The 18756-nt window shown below is 50.9% G+C and overlaps 1 protein-coding gene across 5 annotated transcripts in view; it reads left to right on the top strand.

Annotated features, from left to right (window-relative positions):
• SMOC1 (SPARC related modular calcium binding 1) overlaps positions 1–18756 on the top strand; it is a 156277-nt gene that overhangs the window by 131403 nt on the left and 6118 nt on the right. For 2 of the 5 annotated variants that reach the window (XM_017516502.2, XM_017516499.2), the window contains exons 11-12: positions 6834–7078; positions 13996–16117. In XM_017516502.2, the coding sequence (XP_017371991.1) occupies positions 6834–7078; positions 13996–14009 (259 nt within the window). In that variant the 3' untranslated portion in view covers positions 14010–16117. Of the gene's footprint in view, positions 1–6833; positions 7079–13992; positions 16118–18756 lie in introns of those variants that run through there. The other 3 variants (XM_017516501.2, XM_017516497.2, XM_017516500.2) reach the window with 2 other exon arrangements.

The following is an 18756-nucleotide window of genomic DNA, read 5'->3' as shown; positions in this document are numbered from 1 at the left end:
TTGTTCCAAAACATGTTTTTCATTTTAAGCTCATATCAGCTTGACCATGCTTGGTTTCGATGGGAATGCAAGGTTTGAACTGCCTTTGGTAGTTATGTTACCTAAAGGCTGGACTTTAATCAAAAGACAGACGAGATACTCCGAGAAATAGTTTAGAAATCAAGGAAGTGGGTAGGGAGGGAGAAGAAAGAGAGAAACTGCTATCCAGGAAGGGAGCCTCCGGGGTTACCAGTGTAGTAACAGGGTTTAAGGCCGTCCCAGATCTTCCCACCATATTCAGCAAAAGCCCTAACTCTGACTGGGGCTGGCCCTTCAGGACAATCTTGCCAGCCCCGCCTCTCCCCACATATTCTTCTCCTTCCCACCGTTTATGTTCCAGGCACTGGTTCTCCTCAGTTCTGGTTCCTCAAACAAGCCAAGCTCTTGCCTGTTCCAGGACCTCTATGTCAGTTGCTCCTATAATTCAGTTCCCCATCTTCCCATGACTGGCCCCTGCTTATCTATTTCAATGTCACCTTCTCAAGGACCGCTCAATCTACAGGAGCTGCCTGCTCACCCTGTACCTCAGAACCCCTTTTTATCACTCAGCCTGGTGTATATCACGGTCTGATATTTTGCTGGCTTGTTGATATATTATCTGTCTCCCCAAACCCAATAAGAATTTAAGTTCTATGAGAGAAAAAACATTTTCTGTCTTCTTCTCTGCTGTATTCCCAGAGCTTAGACTAGTGCCTGGCACTGCTAGGTGCTCAATCAAACGTGTTAAATGAATAAACAGCTAGAGGGATGGGGGATAGATGGATGGATCCCTGTCTTGAGAAGACCCCTTTCTGGCACACATCAGAGGGTCTATTGACCATCTCAAGACCAAGCGTAAGGCTGGAGCCAGCGGTCAAGTTTCCTGTGATGCTATTTTGTAACCAGGGCCCTTGGGCACCCTGGCTGGGCCCCAGGGAGGTGGGGTGCTGTGCAGACAGACCCTGGCCAGTCATCCCTCTTGTTTGATGGAAGAGCAGAGGTATGGAGCAGCTGGAGGTCAGGTAGCTTGTCTGGATCAGGACTGACAGAGACAATTTGGAAGCGCAGGCTTCCTGCGTTTTGGCCTTGGTTGTGGAGTTCAGGCAGAGTTGGGGCTGCAGGCATGAGGTTAACGAAGCCACATCTGATCCGTCCTGTATCCTCTCAGACTCTAGCAATTAAAGTTGGACATCAACTGAGGCCAGGGAAACAGTCCCACTTGGGGACAGTGGGAAAAAGGGATGAAAAATGTTTGGATAGTGCAGAAAAAAAGGTGCCTTCCTCCCAATCTACTTCTTGTCAGCCATGGAGATGTTGGCTTTGCATCAACTCTCACCTTTCAAACCGCTCCTGGTATGAGCTTCCTGCTAGGTTCTGGGGCATCTGAAGAAAAGGACGTAGTTTCTGGCCTGGAGGGGAGATCTAGAACAACCATATGACAGCAGTGCAAAGTTAGTGGGATAGTAGAGGCTGAGAAAGTGTTGCAGGGACCCTGGGGAAGCCAGCGAAGGCTTTTCATGGGAGCAACGGTGGAGCCCCATCTTCACTTACAAATGGGAAAATGCCTGACCTAGGTGGACCAGGGATAAGGGCCTTCCAGCAGAGGGGACCATGTGGGTGGTGAGGTGTGAACAGGGTAGGGCATGAAGAAGGAATTGTAGGAAGTAGTATGGTTTATGTTTGGAAGTCAGGATGGAGACCGGTAGGAGGTGAGGCTGCAGAGCTGGACAGAGCCCAGATGGTGCCGGGTCCTGGAATCACGTTGCAAAGCAGAAGGGGGCTGCCAGGTTAGGTGGGCATTTTTGCAGAGTCATCCTGATGGCACCGTGGAAGCAGGATTGGAGAGGAGCGAAACAGGCAGGAAGATGATAGCAGGTGCCAGCGCGAAGGGTGATGAGGACATGGAATGTGGGAAAGGGACGATTTGCTGAAGCTTTTGCAAAGAAATCGATAAAAATTTCAAGACTTGCTAGATGCAGGGAGTGGAAGAGTGGGAGCCATCTACTTCCTTTTCTGGCTGGATTTAGTAGCAAAAAGCAGTGCTGCAAAGATCTAAAAATAGGCAGAGTAGAATGGGGTGTCTGCGGAAACCCTATGGCAGGTGCATGGGAGGGGGCGCCTTGCAAATATCACTGGGTGATAGCCCCTCTCGGTGAATGTTTTCTGGGTGAGTGAGTTATCCCTTTGGCTCCTCTGGCCAGAGCTCCAGGAGACAATGCTCCTCCTTAGATCAGCCTTCCCCTAGCACCCATAGCGTTTATCAGTCCCAAAGTTAGATTTCTGAGATCTCAGCTGCAGAGTCTTCAAGAGCAGGGACACCCTCTCCTGGCTCCACTCTGACCTAGGGAAAGTCATCTTTGAGGGGAGGTAGGAAGGGCTATGTGAGCCTCTTGGCCCTACACGTGGTCCCCCAAGGGGAGACTGTACTGTGGCTTCCTCCTTCCTGCCCAGTGTGGTTGCCCGTTGATGGCTTTGCAAGAAAGAGGCTGGAATGTGGCTGACTTGGCATTTCCCTGCCGCACCCGCACAGCTGGCGGGGCCTGGACCCAACTCCAGACAGGGCTCAGTTGGTCTGCTTGGCTTGGCTAGTGCCTCCAGGCCGTCCCGCCTTACCTTCTCTAAAACTGCTTAGGACAGCAGAAGTGGGCCTGAGATCTTGGCCAAAGCAGGTTTCCTTGTGGTAAATGGAGCTGGCTCTCCAGCTGTGCGTTGCAGCCAAGACCTGGCGGGGCTGAGACTGCAGAAGCAAAACTGAAAGTGCTGCGGGAGAAGGGTGGGCTGCGCCACCTCTGAAACTGGGAGGAGGCTTTGTGGGGCCAGCTGCGGGAGGGACTTGGCTCTAGTAGGTTTCCTCATCCCTGGGGGCAGAAGTCAATAGGACAGCCACAAAAACAGCCCTGAGGTAGTGCAGACACTGGCGTTGTCTGGCTCATATTGTCTGAACCATAGTCTTCTAAAATCTGGAATTTGGTGTCATTTGGGTGTGTCTTTCCCTACCACATTCAAGGAAACTTGGATATTCGACCTACCCAGTGGGCCCTTTTAGTAGAAGTAGAACGTTACCCATGGGGAAGTCTGCAGTGTAGACAAGTGAGTGCTGTTACACTGATCCCAAGGAGCCCTCGCTCCCTCTAACGTAGGTCCCCAGCCTTTGCCTGATGAGCAGCATTGAATTCAGCGGTCCTGACCTCCAGTGGAATATGTGTGTGCTCGGGTGAGAACAGTTGGGAGCCTGAGGCTGGTGTAATCCTGGAGCTGGGAGGAGAAGGGGGAGGCTGCAAGACTTGGGCTATGGCTTTGCTGTTAGGGTGTCGGTGGGTGATTGAGGGGGTCTAACTGTGATGGAAAGTCTCTAGCAAAGACTGCCTGAGAGACTCCTGAAGCTCTAGGGGAGGCCTCCCTACTCCATGCCTATCCAGCACTCCCCCAGGAAAAATATCAGATTCTGTTCCATTAACAGAGGCCTCTTGGGTCTTCTTTTGCTCACACTTACTGCTGTGCCAGGACTCCCGCTGATCCCAGTCTTAGCCAAGAGCTTGGATAAAGCATGGTGGGTACCTGCTCTCAACGTCCTCTGTGACTTAAGGCTGTGGCCAGGCCTGAAACTTGATTTACACAGTTTTTAAATCCATTATCTTCAATAGTTTTGTTGGAAATAGGGAAACTAGCCCAGAACCCCTCCCAGCTGCTGTGGTTTGTCTCCCTCCATCTTCTCGAAGCATCGTGCTTAAATACTCTCCCTGGGCCACGGCTAGAGCCTCCATTCCTCCAGATCAAGAGTTTTGTTTTGTTTCTGTCTTTTTTTTAAACCTGAGTCTAGGGACTTTGAACGGGCTTTAGGGAGTCCATTACTCTCCTAAAATCTGCAGACTTCTCTGTGTATGTGCATTTCTCTAGAGAGAGAGCCTATATCTTTGTGTAGGTTCTCAGAAGGTCCACAATCCTTCATGGACTCAAAGCTGAGAAGTTTTGCTATTAATGTACTTGGAGCTTGGCCTTGCCAAAGTGTTGGATTCCAAAGATGACCCTAGGGCTATCCAGCTTACAGGTAGAGGTAGGGCTCTCTTACTTGGGGGTTTTGGGGTTGTTTTGGCAGCCAAAGGAGTTCAGAAGCAGAGAGTATCATGCTAGCTGGGAAGGAGGGAGGAAGGCAGCAGGACCCTTAGGCCCCACAGGGCAGGCTTTGGGTCATGGCAGTGTTAGAGGGAGCCCAGAGGCACTGCTTGGAGAGGCTCAAAGTATCTCTCCCGAGGTAGTGAGCACTGCACATCTTAGCCCAGTGGCTCACCTGGGAGCCAGGCAGGGTTGTGGGCAGCAATCAGAAGCCATGGTTTCCCTGCACTGGGAGGTCCTGATGGGAGTGAAGACAGTCGAAATGTCTTTCTGGTAAGGAGTCGGCAGGAATGGAAAGTCAGAAGAGAGGCAGAGAAAGGGGCAGGAGCCAGATGATGGTCACTCTCAGGCATGGAAGGAAACTCTTGGAGGTTGTAAAGTCAGGAAGAAGAACTGCTTCTTGCTGCAAAAAAGCCCAAAGGAGGGTGGCGGAGCTCTATCAATGGAGTTGCTGAAAGTTGGACAGACAGGAGCCCCAGAAACACGTGTTGGAGGGACGCGCCTCCCCTGGCAGGGCCTCTGGGTGGGATGACCTCATCCCTTCCCGTCTCAGCGACTAAGCCTTTATTATTCCAGCCTCTAGGTAGACATTACGCTATACTGAGCCTAAAGGTTAAAGGAAGAGCTGCCTTTGCCTTGGAACCCTCATGGCTCCCTGGCGGCGGGGGGCTGAGCAGGAAGGTCCCTCAGTGCCTCCCCCATTGCCTGAGAGAACCGAGTTCCTTCCTTGGGGGCCTTCTGTCTCTCCCTCAGAGCCTGTGTCCTCCATGCTGTTTAGGGAAAGGCAGGGACAAATGGGTCACTCCCCTACCTGCACCAAAAGCATCCCAACAGAAATTTCTGCCTGTGCAGCTGGTATATACCACAGGGGTCATCTAAGAGTGAATATTGCAGGTAAAATAGGGGAAGATGGAAAACACCAGAACACTGTGTATGCTGGCAGTGACAAAATCTGAGTTCTGCAGTGAATAACTTCATGCCTGTTTCAAAGACCTCCTGAGCCTGGTTTCCATGACAGACTAAGCAGCTCTCCGAAGAGTTAGAGGCAGCTGGCAGCTCTCCACAGCTCCTCACACCTTCTGCCAGGTACTTTCTGAGTTAAAGCTGTCAGGATGAGGTCCCCCTGGCAGATCCACTAATTGCATCCTCCTGGAATCAGTCCAGGATGCCCGGAGTACCTGCCCAAGACTGAAATTCACCTAATTAGGAATAGGCATCTAACAGGGATGGATGACTGGCTTTTTTTCCCCTCATAATGTAGCTTCTTTTTACCTGAATTTGGAGGTTACTTGGGATGGGTGGAAGAGGAGGGAGTTTGCAGACTTGTTCATAGGGGAAGGGTCAGAGATGATCTCCTTTCTGGAAACCTCGCAAACCCCAGAGAAGACAGGGTGGCATGGCAAGTGCTTTGAGTAGTTTTCCCACCAGGAGCAGCTTCAGAATGTGCAGAAGGGCCTTGAACCCTGGTCTAGGATCCCTGTGGAACAGTGAGCCCTCTGCCCCGCTTCTGACCTCTGGTATCACACACTCTGTCCCAGTGTCCTGGACACTGAGGATGTGAATGTGGGACTTCCAACCTCAACCTTATTCAATTTCCCCAGGGGAAGTGCACAAGGGCCTCGATCACATTCACTCAGTGCCCAGCCCCGGGAAAAGGAGCGTGGGGTTCGTGGGGTTCCATTCTCCTGGTAGTGATCCAGTCAGTCCCTCTATAATAAACCCATTATTGGCTTAAAAAGTTGTAAATCATAGTTATCACCCTGACTCCTTTTTGGGAGAAAATAGGACACAGCTAAGCACATAACATCGATGGGTAGGCCACTGCATACACGGAAACGTCGGTCTTGTAACTTGATGGGGAGCTGTGGTAGACATGGTTGTGACCGCCTCTGGACTCTAGGAAATGTTCTTGGTGACTCTAGTCCAGTGTTTCTGAGCAGAATCACCTGGCGGTGTTGGTGAATAGGTGGTTTCCTGGGCCCACCCCAGACCTCCTGACTAAAACCTCAGGCTGGAGAGACTCATCCCCAGGCGGTCCAGGCTTTTCCAGTTTTAGAGCTTCTGTTTGTGTCTGTCCCACTTGCCCTCTTCTCTCAATTCCTGCTGCCCTGGTGTCCAGCAGTGACGGACCATGGGAACCCCACACTCCACATTCAGTTGTCATGACTGTTCTCACCTTTGTGGCTCTGTCTCATAGAGACAGTGAGCCACTTTGGCCAGGGGTGCACCCTCCAGGGCCCGGACTGGCACTGGGTGTGCGGTGGATACTCAGAGCACCTTCCCCAGAGTCATGTACATCCCAGGGCACATGCTTACCTGTGATGAGCAGCTTGTCTGCAGTAAGTGCTAGGCCAGGGGAAGGACCATTTGGATTCCAGCTCTGGTTTATTCAGTGAATTAGATCAAGTCAGTTTGTCTTGAGCATCCATCATGTACAAAAACATTTCCGGCTCTGTTAGAGGGCGAGGCATGTTCATGTAATAAGGATCCACTTGGGGAGCCACGAGAAAAGAATTGCCCATTCTTGGGATTTGAGTCAGAGATGGCTTGATGCTGCCACAGGCCAAGCCACTCTGGGTGGACTTTGGCTTGGAGGAGCCGTTTCTACCTGACCTTCTGTGAAGTAGTCATGGCAGAGCTGATGGTTCCTGCAAGATCCTGAGTGGTGTTCTCTGGGGTGGGGGTGTTTGTCAATGGCCCAGGTTCTCAGAGCCAGACCCTAGCCACACCTTGGAGGAGCGAGTGGTGCATTGGTATTTCAGCCAGCTGGACAGCAATAGCAGCAATGACATTAACAAGCGGGAGATGAAGCCCTTCAAGCGCTATGTGAAGAAGAAAGCCAAGCCCAAGAAATGTGCCCGGCGTTTCACCGACTACTGTGACCTGAACAAGGACAAGGTCATCTCACTGCCTGAGCTGAAGGGCTGCCTGGGCGTTAGCAAAGAAGGTGAGTCCTCTCCCTGTGCTCCTGGCCTTTCAATACTTGCTCCCACCCAGGCATGGGACCAAGGGCTCTCTGATACTTGAGATCCTAGCTACTCATCTATTCAACAGTTATTTGCTGGGAGTGTGCTATGCTTCATGCAAGATGTTTGAGACAGTGGTGGAATTGACTGATAAGGTCCCTATCCTTGCACAAGAGACAGAGCTTAAATAAGCACTCACATACGCCGTGGTAAGTGCTGTGAGAGTGTGCTAGGGTGGGCCAGGCTACCGTCACAAGTAGACCCATGCATCATGGCTCAACACAGTGGAAAACTTTTGTCTAGTGCGTGTAATAGTTCAGCATGGTCACATGTTATAGGGTGTGTGTGTGTGTGTGTGTGTAGGGGAAGGAGTAGGGGCAGGGATTGCTCTCTGTAGTCACTCTGGGATCCAGGTTGAGAGTGACCCATCTTCATCATATGGTTTCCAAGGTTACTCTGGGGGTCATCTCCAGCCTCAGTCAACCAGATGGAGTAGACATGAAGCAGTACATGTGAGGGAGTTTTATGGGCCAGTCCTGGAAATGAGCCTCATTCTTACTGGTATTTCACTGGAAATGACCCTTATTCTCACTGGTATTTCACTGGAAATGACCCTCATTCTTGCTGGTATTTCACTGGAAATGACCCTCATTCTTGCTGGTATTTCACTGGAAATGACCCTCATTCCTGCTGGTATTTCACTGGAAATGACACTCATTCCACTGGTATTTCACTGGCCAGAACTCGTCACTAAGAATGCTGGGTTATATGGGCCAGCCCTGGAAATGATACACATTCCTGCTCCTAATTCACTGGCCAGAACTCAGTCACTAGGGAAGGGAACCAGGAAGAGGGCAGCGTGAATTCTGGCAAACAGCTGATCATCTCTGTCACAGTAGAGCAAGTGCAGAGCATTGTAGCAACATATATAGGGACACCCAAGACACTAAGGAGCAGGCAGCCCTGGAAACCTTTGTGAAGGAAGTGATGCCTAAACCAGGGCTCAGCAAGCAAAGGCCTGAATGCTCCATCCAGTCTGCAGCCTTTTGTACAGCCCGTGAACTAAGAATGTGTTTTGCATTTGTAAAGATCTGTAAGATTTTTACGAAAGAAGAATATATAACAGGGACTGTACCTGGCCTACAAAGCCTAAAATATTTACTATCTAGTCTCTTGCAGATAAATTTGCCAACCCATGGTCTAACCCAATACTGGAAACATGAGTAGGAGGTGGCCAAGCAGACGGGTCAGGAGACTAAGAGGGTTCTAAGCTGAGGCAGACGAGGAGTGAAGCTCTGGAGGCGAGGAAACAGTTTTCAATGAGCTGAAGGATGTATATGTGACTGAAATGAATATTTTAACAGTGATAGGAAGAGCCGGGGTGGTGACAAGAGGCAAGGTGAAGTTGGAGAGTTTTTAAATTCAAGTGAAAGAGTTTAGACTTTATGAGGGTAGTGGAAAGCTGCTGAAGGGGTTCAATCAGAATTGATAGTATCAGTTTTTCTTTAAAAAGTATTCTGGCTGCAGGGCGGGACATGGATTGGAAATGAGCAACGCAGGGTCACCCAGTAGGAGGCATGGCACAGTCCAGGCTAGAGCGATGGGGGGCCAGGTTATGAAAACACAGCAGCATGAGGGGGATGGAGAGAAATGGGTGATTGGAGATCAAGTTGGGTATGGGGCAAAGGTGAGTTTGTGCTGCTGGAGGCAGGTCTGCTCACTGAGATGCATAACATGGAAGGAAGAGCAGGTTAGGCGTAGAGGGTTGGGGGAGACCCAAGTATGGTTTGGACATGTTGAGTTGGATGCACGTGAAGGATGAGTGGCTCTGTAATGCAGGCGAAGGGTCTGAAGATGCAGATTTGGGTGATGCTGACTTATTTGAAATGAAAGTTTTGGAAAAGATGAGATTACCCAGGGAGAGAGTTTAGCAGAAGAAGACAAAAAGGCCTTTTCATTCTTCCTCAGTTGTCAGTGTAAACCCAAAGAGTAGCATGGGAAATGGATGGGTTCCCATAGGAACCTGGGCTTGGGACCCGCGCCCTCCATGGCTGTTTGTGGCCTTGGTTCTGAGGCTTACTGCTGTGTGACTTCATCACTCCGGGCATGCCTGTCTGATGAGGATGCTTCTCTGTTCCCATGGTACTCTGAGTCTCCAGGACTCAGTAATGTCATGGTTCAAACCCTGCCTCTGCCTGGCCTTGCTCTTTCACCACGTGCAGCTTGAGTGTCCCTTATCCGAAATGCTTGGGACCAGAAGTATTTGGAACTTTTCCAGATTTTGTAATATTTACATTACACGTTCTGGTTGAGCATCCCAAACCCACAAAATCTGAAATCCGATGTGCTCCAGTGAGCATGTCTTTTGAGCATCATGCTCAAAAGGTTTTGGATTTGGGAGCATTTTGGATTTCAGTTCAGTACAAATGACTGACCCACTCTGCATTTCAGTTTCTTCATCTGTCTAATGGGAATAATGCTAGAGTCTATCTCATAGGACTGTTGTGCTGATTAAATAAGGCAGTGAGTGAAAGCATTTCCCATAGTGCCTGAGACATTGAAATAACTCAGTTTAATATTAGCGTTCTTCGTAAGATGATTGCCTCTCTCAGTAGCACTTGTCACACTGCATTGCACTTTACTCTTCCAGTTACCTCTCTCTCTCAGTTTCTAACCTCTAGCACAGTACATGGCACCTAGTAGTTCATTAAGTCCTTGTGAAATGAATGAATAAGTGAAGGAATGAATGGATGAAGGGGTTGCCCCTTCTGGTGACATTATGCTCTGACACACTTGGAATTTGTGGTCCTTTTGCAGAGCACAGCAGATGGCCAATATCGGGAAGAGACTATCCAGTGTTCCTGTAGACCCCAGGCATACCAGGAGCACTCCTGGGCTGAGCGACGATGCTCTGTTCTGACCCTGCTTTCTGCCCCCTTCCCGGGCTGCTAGTCCTGGTCTGCACAGCACACAGAAGTCAAACAATGGCTGAGTGTGGTGACCTCAAGTCCACCGAGCTCAGGGAGCCCTCCTAGCCTCCCTCTGAAGCCTTTCCAGGCGCCAGGTGTCTGTCAGTCTCAGCTGACACATAGGAGCTGACAGAAGCATCCAGAGAAAACTGTGAACTGGATTGTAGCATTTAGAGATCACTGGTCATCTGGATGTTCCTTCTCAACCCAGGCTCAGCTAGGAACAAGTGTTAGTTTCAGTTATCCTCAAAGCTTTGCCTACAGAGGCCCCTAGGGTGCTTTGGAATGCAACTGTCATTCTTCTTAGCCCAATACACCCTCTTGAAGCCCCCACCTCAAAGGTAGGACTATAAAGACCGGAGAGCTTTGGAATTACTGTTGACCCCTGAACACATTGCCTGGTTGAAAGTCTACCCAGAGAGCCCGTGTCTGTGACATGTCTCTGCATGTATATGCACGTGTCTGTTTGTGCATGTCTCTCTGGGTAGGTCTGAGTGTACATGTCTGTGTCTGTACATGGGCTACAAATGTGTCTTTAAGTATGGCTGTGTGTGCATATCTATACGTACGTGCGCATGCATTGTGCGTATGTCTGTGTATGTGCGTGTGTCTGCGTATGTGCGTGATGGAGTGAGGGAGAGTAGAACACTGAGAATATATAGGATCGATCAATGGGATGGGGTGAAGTGGAGGCTGAGTAGACTTAAAGCCTATGGAGAGGCAGAAAGGATTCCTCTGTCCCCACTCTCCCTTTCAATACACACCACAGGACACACTGCAATAGACCCATGCAGTCCAGAGCTAGAAGGCTCCTTGGGTCCTCTAGTCCACTTTGCAATCTAGGGGTCAAGACTGGCCTAGAGAGGGGTAGCAATTTGCTCAATGGTACATGTGAGGTACCACCACTGCTGGCGCTTGGCCCAGCCTCAGGATTCCTGGGCCAGACTGCTGTCCCCTCCATAAGAAGGACCCCAGAACGTTTGAAGATGTTGCCTTGTGTGAGCAGGCCAGTGTTGCTTGCCTGGGGAAGCCAAGAGAGTGGCCAGTGGGGAGTCCGGGGAAGTTGGGAGGGGGGCAGACCAGCCTGAGGGCAGTGTGAGCAGGAGTAGAAGGTGTTGCAGGGGGTGAGGGTGCCACCAGCAACCTGAGCTGGGAAGCCCACACTTTCCAGGCAGGCAGTGCCTGTGGGTTGCCATTCCACTGTTGGGAGGCCCAGGAGCAGCCTGGGAGACCATGATCAGGCACAAGTGGGGGCTGGAGAAAGAGCAGAGGCCCTGAGGTCAGATGGGCCTGGCTTGATTTTAATCCCAGCTCTGCCACCTGCCGGGTCTGTAACCCTTGGCAAGTTACCTAAACTCTCTAAGCCTCCATTTCCCCATTTGCAAAGTGGAAAAGATAGTACCTACCTCAATGATTTGGTGAGGATTTAACCAGATAATGTGTGTGGAGAATTTAGCATGGTACCTGGTACACAGTGAAGGCACAAAAGAAATTGGTAGCAGTAGAGGAACATGTCCAGGGGCTGAAGGCGTGACTTTGAGAATTGCCTCCTCCATCCCTCTGGTCTGCGGGGCGGCAGAAAAACCCCTGGGGTGGATGGTGTGCGGCGGCTCGGGAGCAGAGCCTATGCGTTGGTCCTCCATCCGGTGTCGTGCAGTGCCCCCTGGTGGGTTGCAAGGGGCTTGCATGCTAGGTGGGGGCAGAAGCCAGCTGGGGGAAGGATGCAGCGCTTGGGGACCAGCCGAGTTTTGGGTCCAAGGGACTGAATTTTTGGAAACAGCACTTGAACACAGATATTTTACCAGCCAGACTCCTCCCTGGAGAGCTGAATTCTCTGCATAACATGCCTCTTTCTTAACTTTCCCAATTTATAAAGCACCTTCACTGGGATCATTGTCACCATCCTGTGAGGCAGGTGGGGTGGGGTCTAGTGCCTTCATTTCTCAGAGCTACCAGCTCTTCTTTTGCCTTGTCTGAGGATGTCACCTGCCTGGGGCTCAGCCTTCTTCTCCCCAGTCCTCCCTGGCAGCTTGGAGCATGATACTGGAGGCAGCTAGCTGGGTCGGAATTCGCTTTGCCACATGGAAGCTGTGCCATCCTGGGTGGGTTATCTGACATCTCCAAGCCTCAGTTTCATCATCCTAAGATGGAGATAATTTTATCATTTTCAAATAAAGTCGCTCTGAGTATTAAGTGATCGGACTTAGGTAACAGGATTAGCACATAAGCCTCTGTGAAAGAGAGCTGGTTTTGGCTGGCTGTCCATTTCACTTCGTACCTCTCAGCTTGGTGGGCAGGACTGCTGTGTGCCTCCTTTTTTGATGTGCTGACATTTCTACTTGGCATGGAGAGAAGTGGCTCTGGAGGGAATGGAGGAAAGGTGGGATTTGAAGTCAGCAGCCTGGCTCTGCCACTTCCCACCTGCCTGCCTTGGGCCTGTCACTCTCTTTCAGAGTTCATGTCCTCCTCTGTAAAATAAGGTAAACCGATATCCACCCCCTGCCCAGTCCACCCCATGTCCTGTCTCTCTTTCTCCAGTGATAAAGAATATTGGCATAACCCAGGGGACATGGAGCTGGGCTTGGATTCTGCAGCACTGTGCACTCCTCAAATCCCTTTCTCTTCCTCCATGAATTCAGTGGATCCTCAAGGCAATTCTGTGAAGGAGGCAGAGCAGGAGCAGTGCAGCTGTGGTTCTAGCTCCCAGGCTGTAGACTGACCCAGAGAGGTTCAGGAGCATGCACAGAGTCACGTGGCCCTAAGCATCCCAGGGCAGGCTCAGCTCTTAATGTGCTTGCTCCCAGCTCCCTGCTCCTTTTCAGGAGACCAGGTCCTGCTGGAGCAGGCATGGCAGTTTCCACAATGGCTCGGACCCTCGTGGGGAGACGTGGGTGTCAGCAGAATGAGCCTGGACTTTGTGTAAGTCGCTCATCTGCTCTGAGCCGCTGCTGGATTCCTTCTACTCTGACATTCTGTGACTTGGAAAATCAAGACCTGGGACGGTTCTGCACATGTGCATCAGCACCAGAGCGCTTCTTAGTGGACAGCTGAGGGATTGCAAGGAGGTGCCCAGCAGGAGCCAGCCTTATGGAAAAGGAACTTTGTGTAAAGGCATTGGCCAGTAATAAGTTCACCTGGGTCCATAGATGCCCACAGAGCAGAAAGCAGAGCCACACCACCTCTTTGCTCTTTCCCAACTCTGCTCTTTATTCTGGGGGTCAGAGGGGACAGGGACCCAGGATATGGGAGAAGGTGCCAGTTCTCGGGGTCAAGGCCCTTGGTGTCACATGTTCCTGGTTTGTTGCAGGTGGTAGCCTTGGCAGTTTCCCCAGGGAAAATGAGCAGGCACAAACCCATTCAGTAAGTTGGCCCTTTCTGGGCTCCCCTGTTTCCTCTGTGAACCCCGTCATGAGGCTTTGGTAGCGCAGCAGGGGTGAAGGGATTGGCCAGGTAACTTAGGCTCCCATTTTCAAGTTGTTTGCTGAGGACATGAGAGAAATATTGGGTTAGTGCCCAGGAGATTCTGCCATCCCCACCTGTAAGCACACCCCTGCCATTTCCACCCCTGCCCAGGTTGAAAGGCTGGCATGTGAGAGTAGCGTGATTTGAACAGAGTGCACACCCTGCAACCCACGCTTCCTAGGCAAAGCCTCGTTCTCTCCAATGCCAGATTTATTTCGGTTGTTGTGGTGGTGCCTCGTAGTGGCAAAGGACAGGCTGGTAAAACACGCTCATCTGCAAGTCCTGGCGACCTGTGCCCCACCTAGCCTCATAGCTGCAGCAGGTGGAAAAGGCTGCCCTGGTGGGGAAATTGATGGATATAGTTGGATCTCTCACAAACCTAGCTCTAACTTCTTGCTTATATCTCCCCCAACTTTTCTTTTCTTTCTTTTTTTTTTTTTTTGCATTCTCCTTCCTCTTCTCAGTAGGACGCCTTGTCTAAGGAGCAGAAAACCTAAAGGCAGGTGCAGAGTCCAGGAGACAGAATGGACCACCAGACACCTAACCTTCAGCGTTGCCCATGGCCCGGCCACATCCCATGTAACATAAGTGGTGCCCACCATGTTTGCACTTTTAATAACTCTTATTTGCGTGTTTTGTTTTTTGTTTCATTTTAAAACACCAATATCTAATACCACAGTGGGGAAAGTAAAGGGAAAGACTTTATTCTCTCTCTTATTGTAAGTTTTTGGAACTGCTACTGACAACTTTTAGGGGGTTCTGTGGGGGGTGGGGGAGGGTGTTGTTGAGGCTGAGAAGAGATTTATATGCTGTATATAAATATATATGTAAATTGTATAGTTCTTTTGTACAGGCGTTGGCATTGCTGTTTATTTCTCTCCCTCTCCCTGCTGTGGCTGGAAGGCGCCCTGGACACATAGTCCAGCTTTCTGAAACCCAGGACTCCATCCGGGGCCTACTAAACTTCTGTTTGGAGACTGACCCTTGTGTATAAAGAGAGGGGAGTCCTGCAATTGTACTGCGGACTCCATGAGTTCTTTTCTAGTGGGAGGATTGCATCGCCGCATACCATTAGTTGTCAAAATTGACAAGTCACTTGGCCCTTGGCCTTGCGCAGTGAGGTCGGGCTGAGGAGAGATGAAAGTGCCCTTGGAGAGGAAGGGAGTCCAGATCTCATGAAAGCCTCACAGGTACCAGCTCTCACAGGGTCCATGTGTTCCTGCTCTCCAGACCCCCAGAGGACCCAGCGTTGGTGGTTGTACCAGTATCTTAGTGACCCTCTGAGCAAGTTATCCACAAAGGATTTGCATTACATAACTCGAAACGTTTTCATCCATGCATCGACTCTGTATAAAGCATGAGAGGGGAGGCAAAGAAGAGAAAGACACACAGCAGGGCCTTTTAAAAAGCAGGTGTTTAATATCTAAGCAGGGGAGAGGACAGGACAGAAAGCCTGCATGAGGCGTGCAGCGCCAACGGGAACTTCACCTCCCTGCAAACCTACCAGTGAGGCTCCCAGAGACGCAGCTGTCTCAGCACTGGGGGCAGAACCAGGTGTGATCTCTCCTCTCCTCCATCTCCCGCTGTCCTGGTGGCCCTCACAGGCCGGGTGGGTGGGTTGGGGGAGGTGTCAGTCAGAGTTACCCTGTTGGTAACATTATAGTTGTTTCATTGTTTTTTATTTTAAACCCAATACCGACATTCTTCCTGTTCCCTCAAGTTTTCTTATGGGTTTCCAGGCTTTAAGCTAATTCCAGAAGTAAAACTGATGTTGGGTTTCCTACTCTGCCTCCCCCAGAAGGGCAGGAGTGATAACCCAGCTACGGGGAAATCCCCGCCCAGCTTTCCACAGGCATCAAAGGCGTCTTCCCAGGACTCCAGTGTGGGTTGCCCGGCCTTCGGGTTCGAGGCACAGCTTCCTCTGCCCAGGTGCTGTGCCCATTCAAGTGGCCCTCAGACAGAGCAGCAAGTGGCCCTTAGCGCCTCTTCCCATAAGCAGATTTGGTGGCAGTGAGGGAGGTCAGGTAGCCCTGGACTGGTGCCCTTACCGGTTCACCCTTGCAAATCTGGCCTCATCTTGTATTCCATCCCAGCATCCCCTTAAGTGCCTCCACCTTGGCAGACTGTGTATCCTGTTCCGGGTCTGGAAGGCATTGGCACCACAGGCACTGCCCCTGTGGGAGGAGCACAGCCTTTTCAGGACATACTCTGATGGAGTCTCGGGCTGGAGGAGGTCCCTGCTATCCTGGAGAAAGTCCTAGAGTTTGTTTCAGGAATGACAGGGGGCCCCGCTCCGACGTGGCAAGGTGGAGAGGAAGCCTCCTCCCGTTAGCTCCAGTGAGAGAACTCAACGTGCTGGAGTTGGATGGGCGTTGCAGGAGACTCTGGCCCCACTTTCAGGCCTGGAGGAAGCATGCGCACCTGGAGACAGCGCCTGCCTGTAGATGTTCGGGACCTACACGATCTCCCAGGCTTCTTGTCTCCCACAGGTTCATGTGTGTAGGCAATGTTGTGTGGTTTTCCTTTGTGAAGGAGAGAGGGAGACTATTTGTAGCTTGTTTTATAAAAAATAAAAATGGGTAAAGCTTGGTGGCTGTTGCCTCTTTCTTTGGGTGGTTTCCTCTAATGAAAAGGCTTGATTTCCTAGAAAGCTTAGTTCGTTTCCCTGGCCTGGGGTCCCTCCACTTCCATCCAAGGATATCTGAGGTGCTGCCAATGATGAACTGAGCAGGGGTCCTGGACGTGGTCACTGGGTGGTACTGCACTTAGAGAGGGGACCCCTTGCTCACAGTGTTAGTGCACTCTCTGTAATTCTTCCTCTTACCTCCACCCACGCATCTGCCCCACCGGATGCCCCTCCCCGATTGCCACTCCCTTCCTCTCACTGGAACATCGGGAATGTTGCTGACAGAGCTTTGGGGACAGGGCTGGGGGAGGAGCCTATTCCACGGCTTCAGGCTGTTGAAAGTGCATACATTGCTGCCATCCAGATGACCAGACGTCAGGCTGAGATGTAGCCATAGGTGGGGAGCAGACTCTAGTGGGGATTTTCAGTCTGTGCCCCAGTTGTGTGGGGTGTGTACTCTGGCTGAGGCTGCAGGTCTGGTTTGCAGAGCTGGAGAACTCCCGGACGAGGAGTAGCAGCAGGGATAGAGGTTCTGGGGTTTCTCTAGCACGACCAGCCTCTTTTCCTTTTTTCCTCTCTGCACACACAGCTGTCCCTGGAAATGACCTCCTCAACCACCCCCTTGAGAACCTTCTCCAGATTCCTTGTGCCACACTCTGCCCCCTCACCTTTGCAGGTGAACAGAAGAGAATTCCTCTTGTAAAACTCTCCTCCAGCATTTTCTCCAGCTAAGCTTTCCTGGGACAAGGTCTACGTCCTAGAATATGGTCACACAGGCCCCTCCTCATCCAGGGCTGGTCCTTCCTCAAAGCTCAGAAGAGAGGACAGGTGGTTCACTGCATGCTTACCACGTGCCAGGCACTGGCTGCTGCATATACAGGCCCTGTCATATGTATGGAATACCACAACCCAGTGACACAGGCATCACTGTTCTATTTCCCAAGTGTGGACTCAGACTCAAGAGTTCAGTGACTTGCTGGGGCAACCCAGCTGAAAGGGCAGAGCAGGAGTCATCCTTAGATTTTCTGACTCCAGACCTGGAGTTCAGCTCACTCCTCGCTGCCTTACTTGAAGCATTAGAACTGCAGCTGCCTCCTACCTGTCCAGCTTGGGCCCTGGTGGAAGTTCCAACCAGCAGTGAGTGCAAAAGAGCAGTTAAGGTTCTTATTAAAAGCCACCACTTTGCTGAGGCCTGAATAGGCTTCTGGGATTTGGGGAAGAGAAATAAGGCAGGCATTTGTCCCTGCAGGACTTCACCAGGAGGTTTAGGGTTGACCTTGCCTCCAGCAGAGAGCCCCCAGTCTGGCATGGGAAGAGGGAGGTCTGAGCTCACACTTGACTGTGGGGCAAGCTGCAGCCCCCTTCTGCCTTCCCTGTGTTCACCAAGGACAGTAGGACCAAGAGGCAAGGAAAAGTGCAAGATAGAGCTATCCTGTTTCTTCCTCCACCTGCAGATTCCTGAGCAATGCGCAGCCTCTGTGGGGCGGGTAAGACTAGGGATATTTTTAGTCAGGATGCTGAGAAGTAATTCCCACTGGGGCCAGGCATCTTTACAGGGCCGCTGTGATGCCAACAAAGAAGGAGTCCCAGGCCTGAAAGTCTGCCTCCTCCAACAGGCCCATCCTTACTCCTGGTCCCCAAAAGGGTCCAAGTGGGATGGGAAGCTGGAAGAACACACCGCCTTGTAGATCAACAACAACAACAAAACACCAAAAAATAACAAATAAAAACAACAAAACAAAACTAAAACAAAAACAACAAAAACAAAAACCAAACAAAAAACCTAGATCGCCAGGCTGTTCATCTGGCCATTTAATCCCAAGTTCCTGAATGACCTGCAAGGCCACAGTCGTGCCCACCAAGGAGGCTGAAGACCTTCCAGGCACCCCGACCTTCTGGTCTGTGGCATTGGGGCTTTTTCTACTACACAGGTGGAAATAGGTGAAACTTGATGTTTTCATGCAGCACTGCTGAATCAAGCTCTCAACCCTAGGGCCTGAGCCAACATTCCTCTTGTGTGCCTTTCATGAGTTGATAAGGGAAAGGGCCATGACCTTGGTTCCTGCCTGCCTACTCCTGCAAGCGTCTGTGCTATGTATGGGGCACAAGTCTCCCTTGTCATTTCTTGTCAAGTCTTGGTGGGGCACTCTGGCCAACTCTTTTTTTTTTAATGCCATAAGTTTATTTACACACATATCTAGTATGCCATATGAGTTCAAGTTTGATCCATTTTCCAGACACTGCACCTCTCAAAGTGCTCTTCACAGCTGTTAAATGGATGAACTGAAACACTCCTCTACACACCCTCAACCAGCCTCTCACCCAAGCAGCCCCTGCTCCCCTTACACTCTGCACTGCCCCCTTTTTCCTCTGTCAGCATGCACTCTGTGAAAGCTCTGTCTGTATCCTCCTAGCCAAAGCACTGACTCTAGCTACTGGTCAACCTCCTGTATGTGGCACCCCAGACCAGGCCTGTCTACTAGTGCAGGGCTACCCTGAGAATTCACACACTTGATGGTCACAGGCACTGCATACTTGGATGTGGTCTCTCCACACGATGATGGACTCATTGCTCAACTGCTCAGAAGCCTCAGTCAGGAGA

This window comes from Cebus imitator, unplaced genomic scaffold (genome assembly GCF_001604975.1).
Source record: "Cebus imitator isolate Cc_AM_T3 unplaced genomic scaffold, Cebus_imitator-1.0 Scaffold590, whole genome shotgun sequence".
Taxonomy (NCBI): Eukaryota; Metazoa; Chordata; class Mammalia; order Primates; family Cebidae; genus Cebus; species Cebus imitator.
Note: the sequence above shows the minus strand (reverse complement) of the source record. Positions and strands in the feature narration are given on the sequence as shown.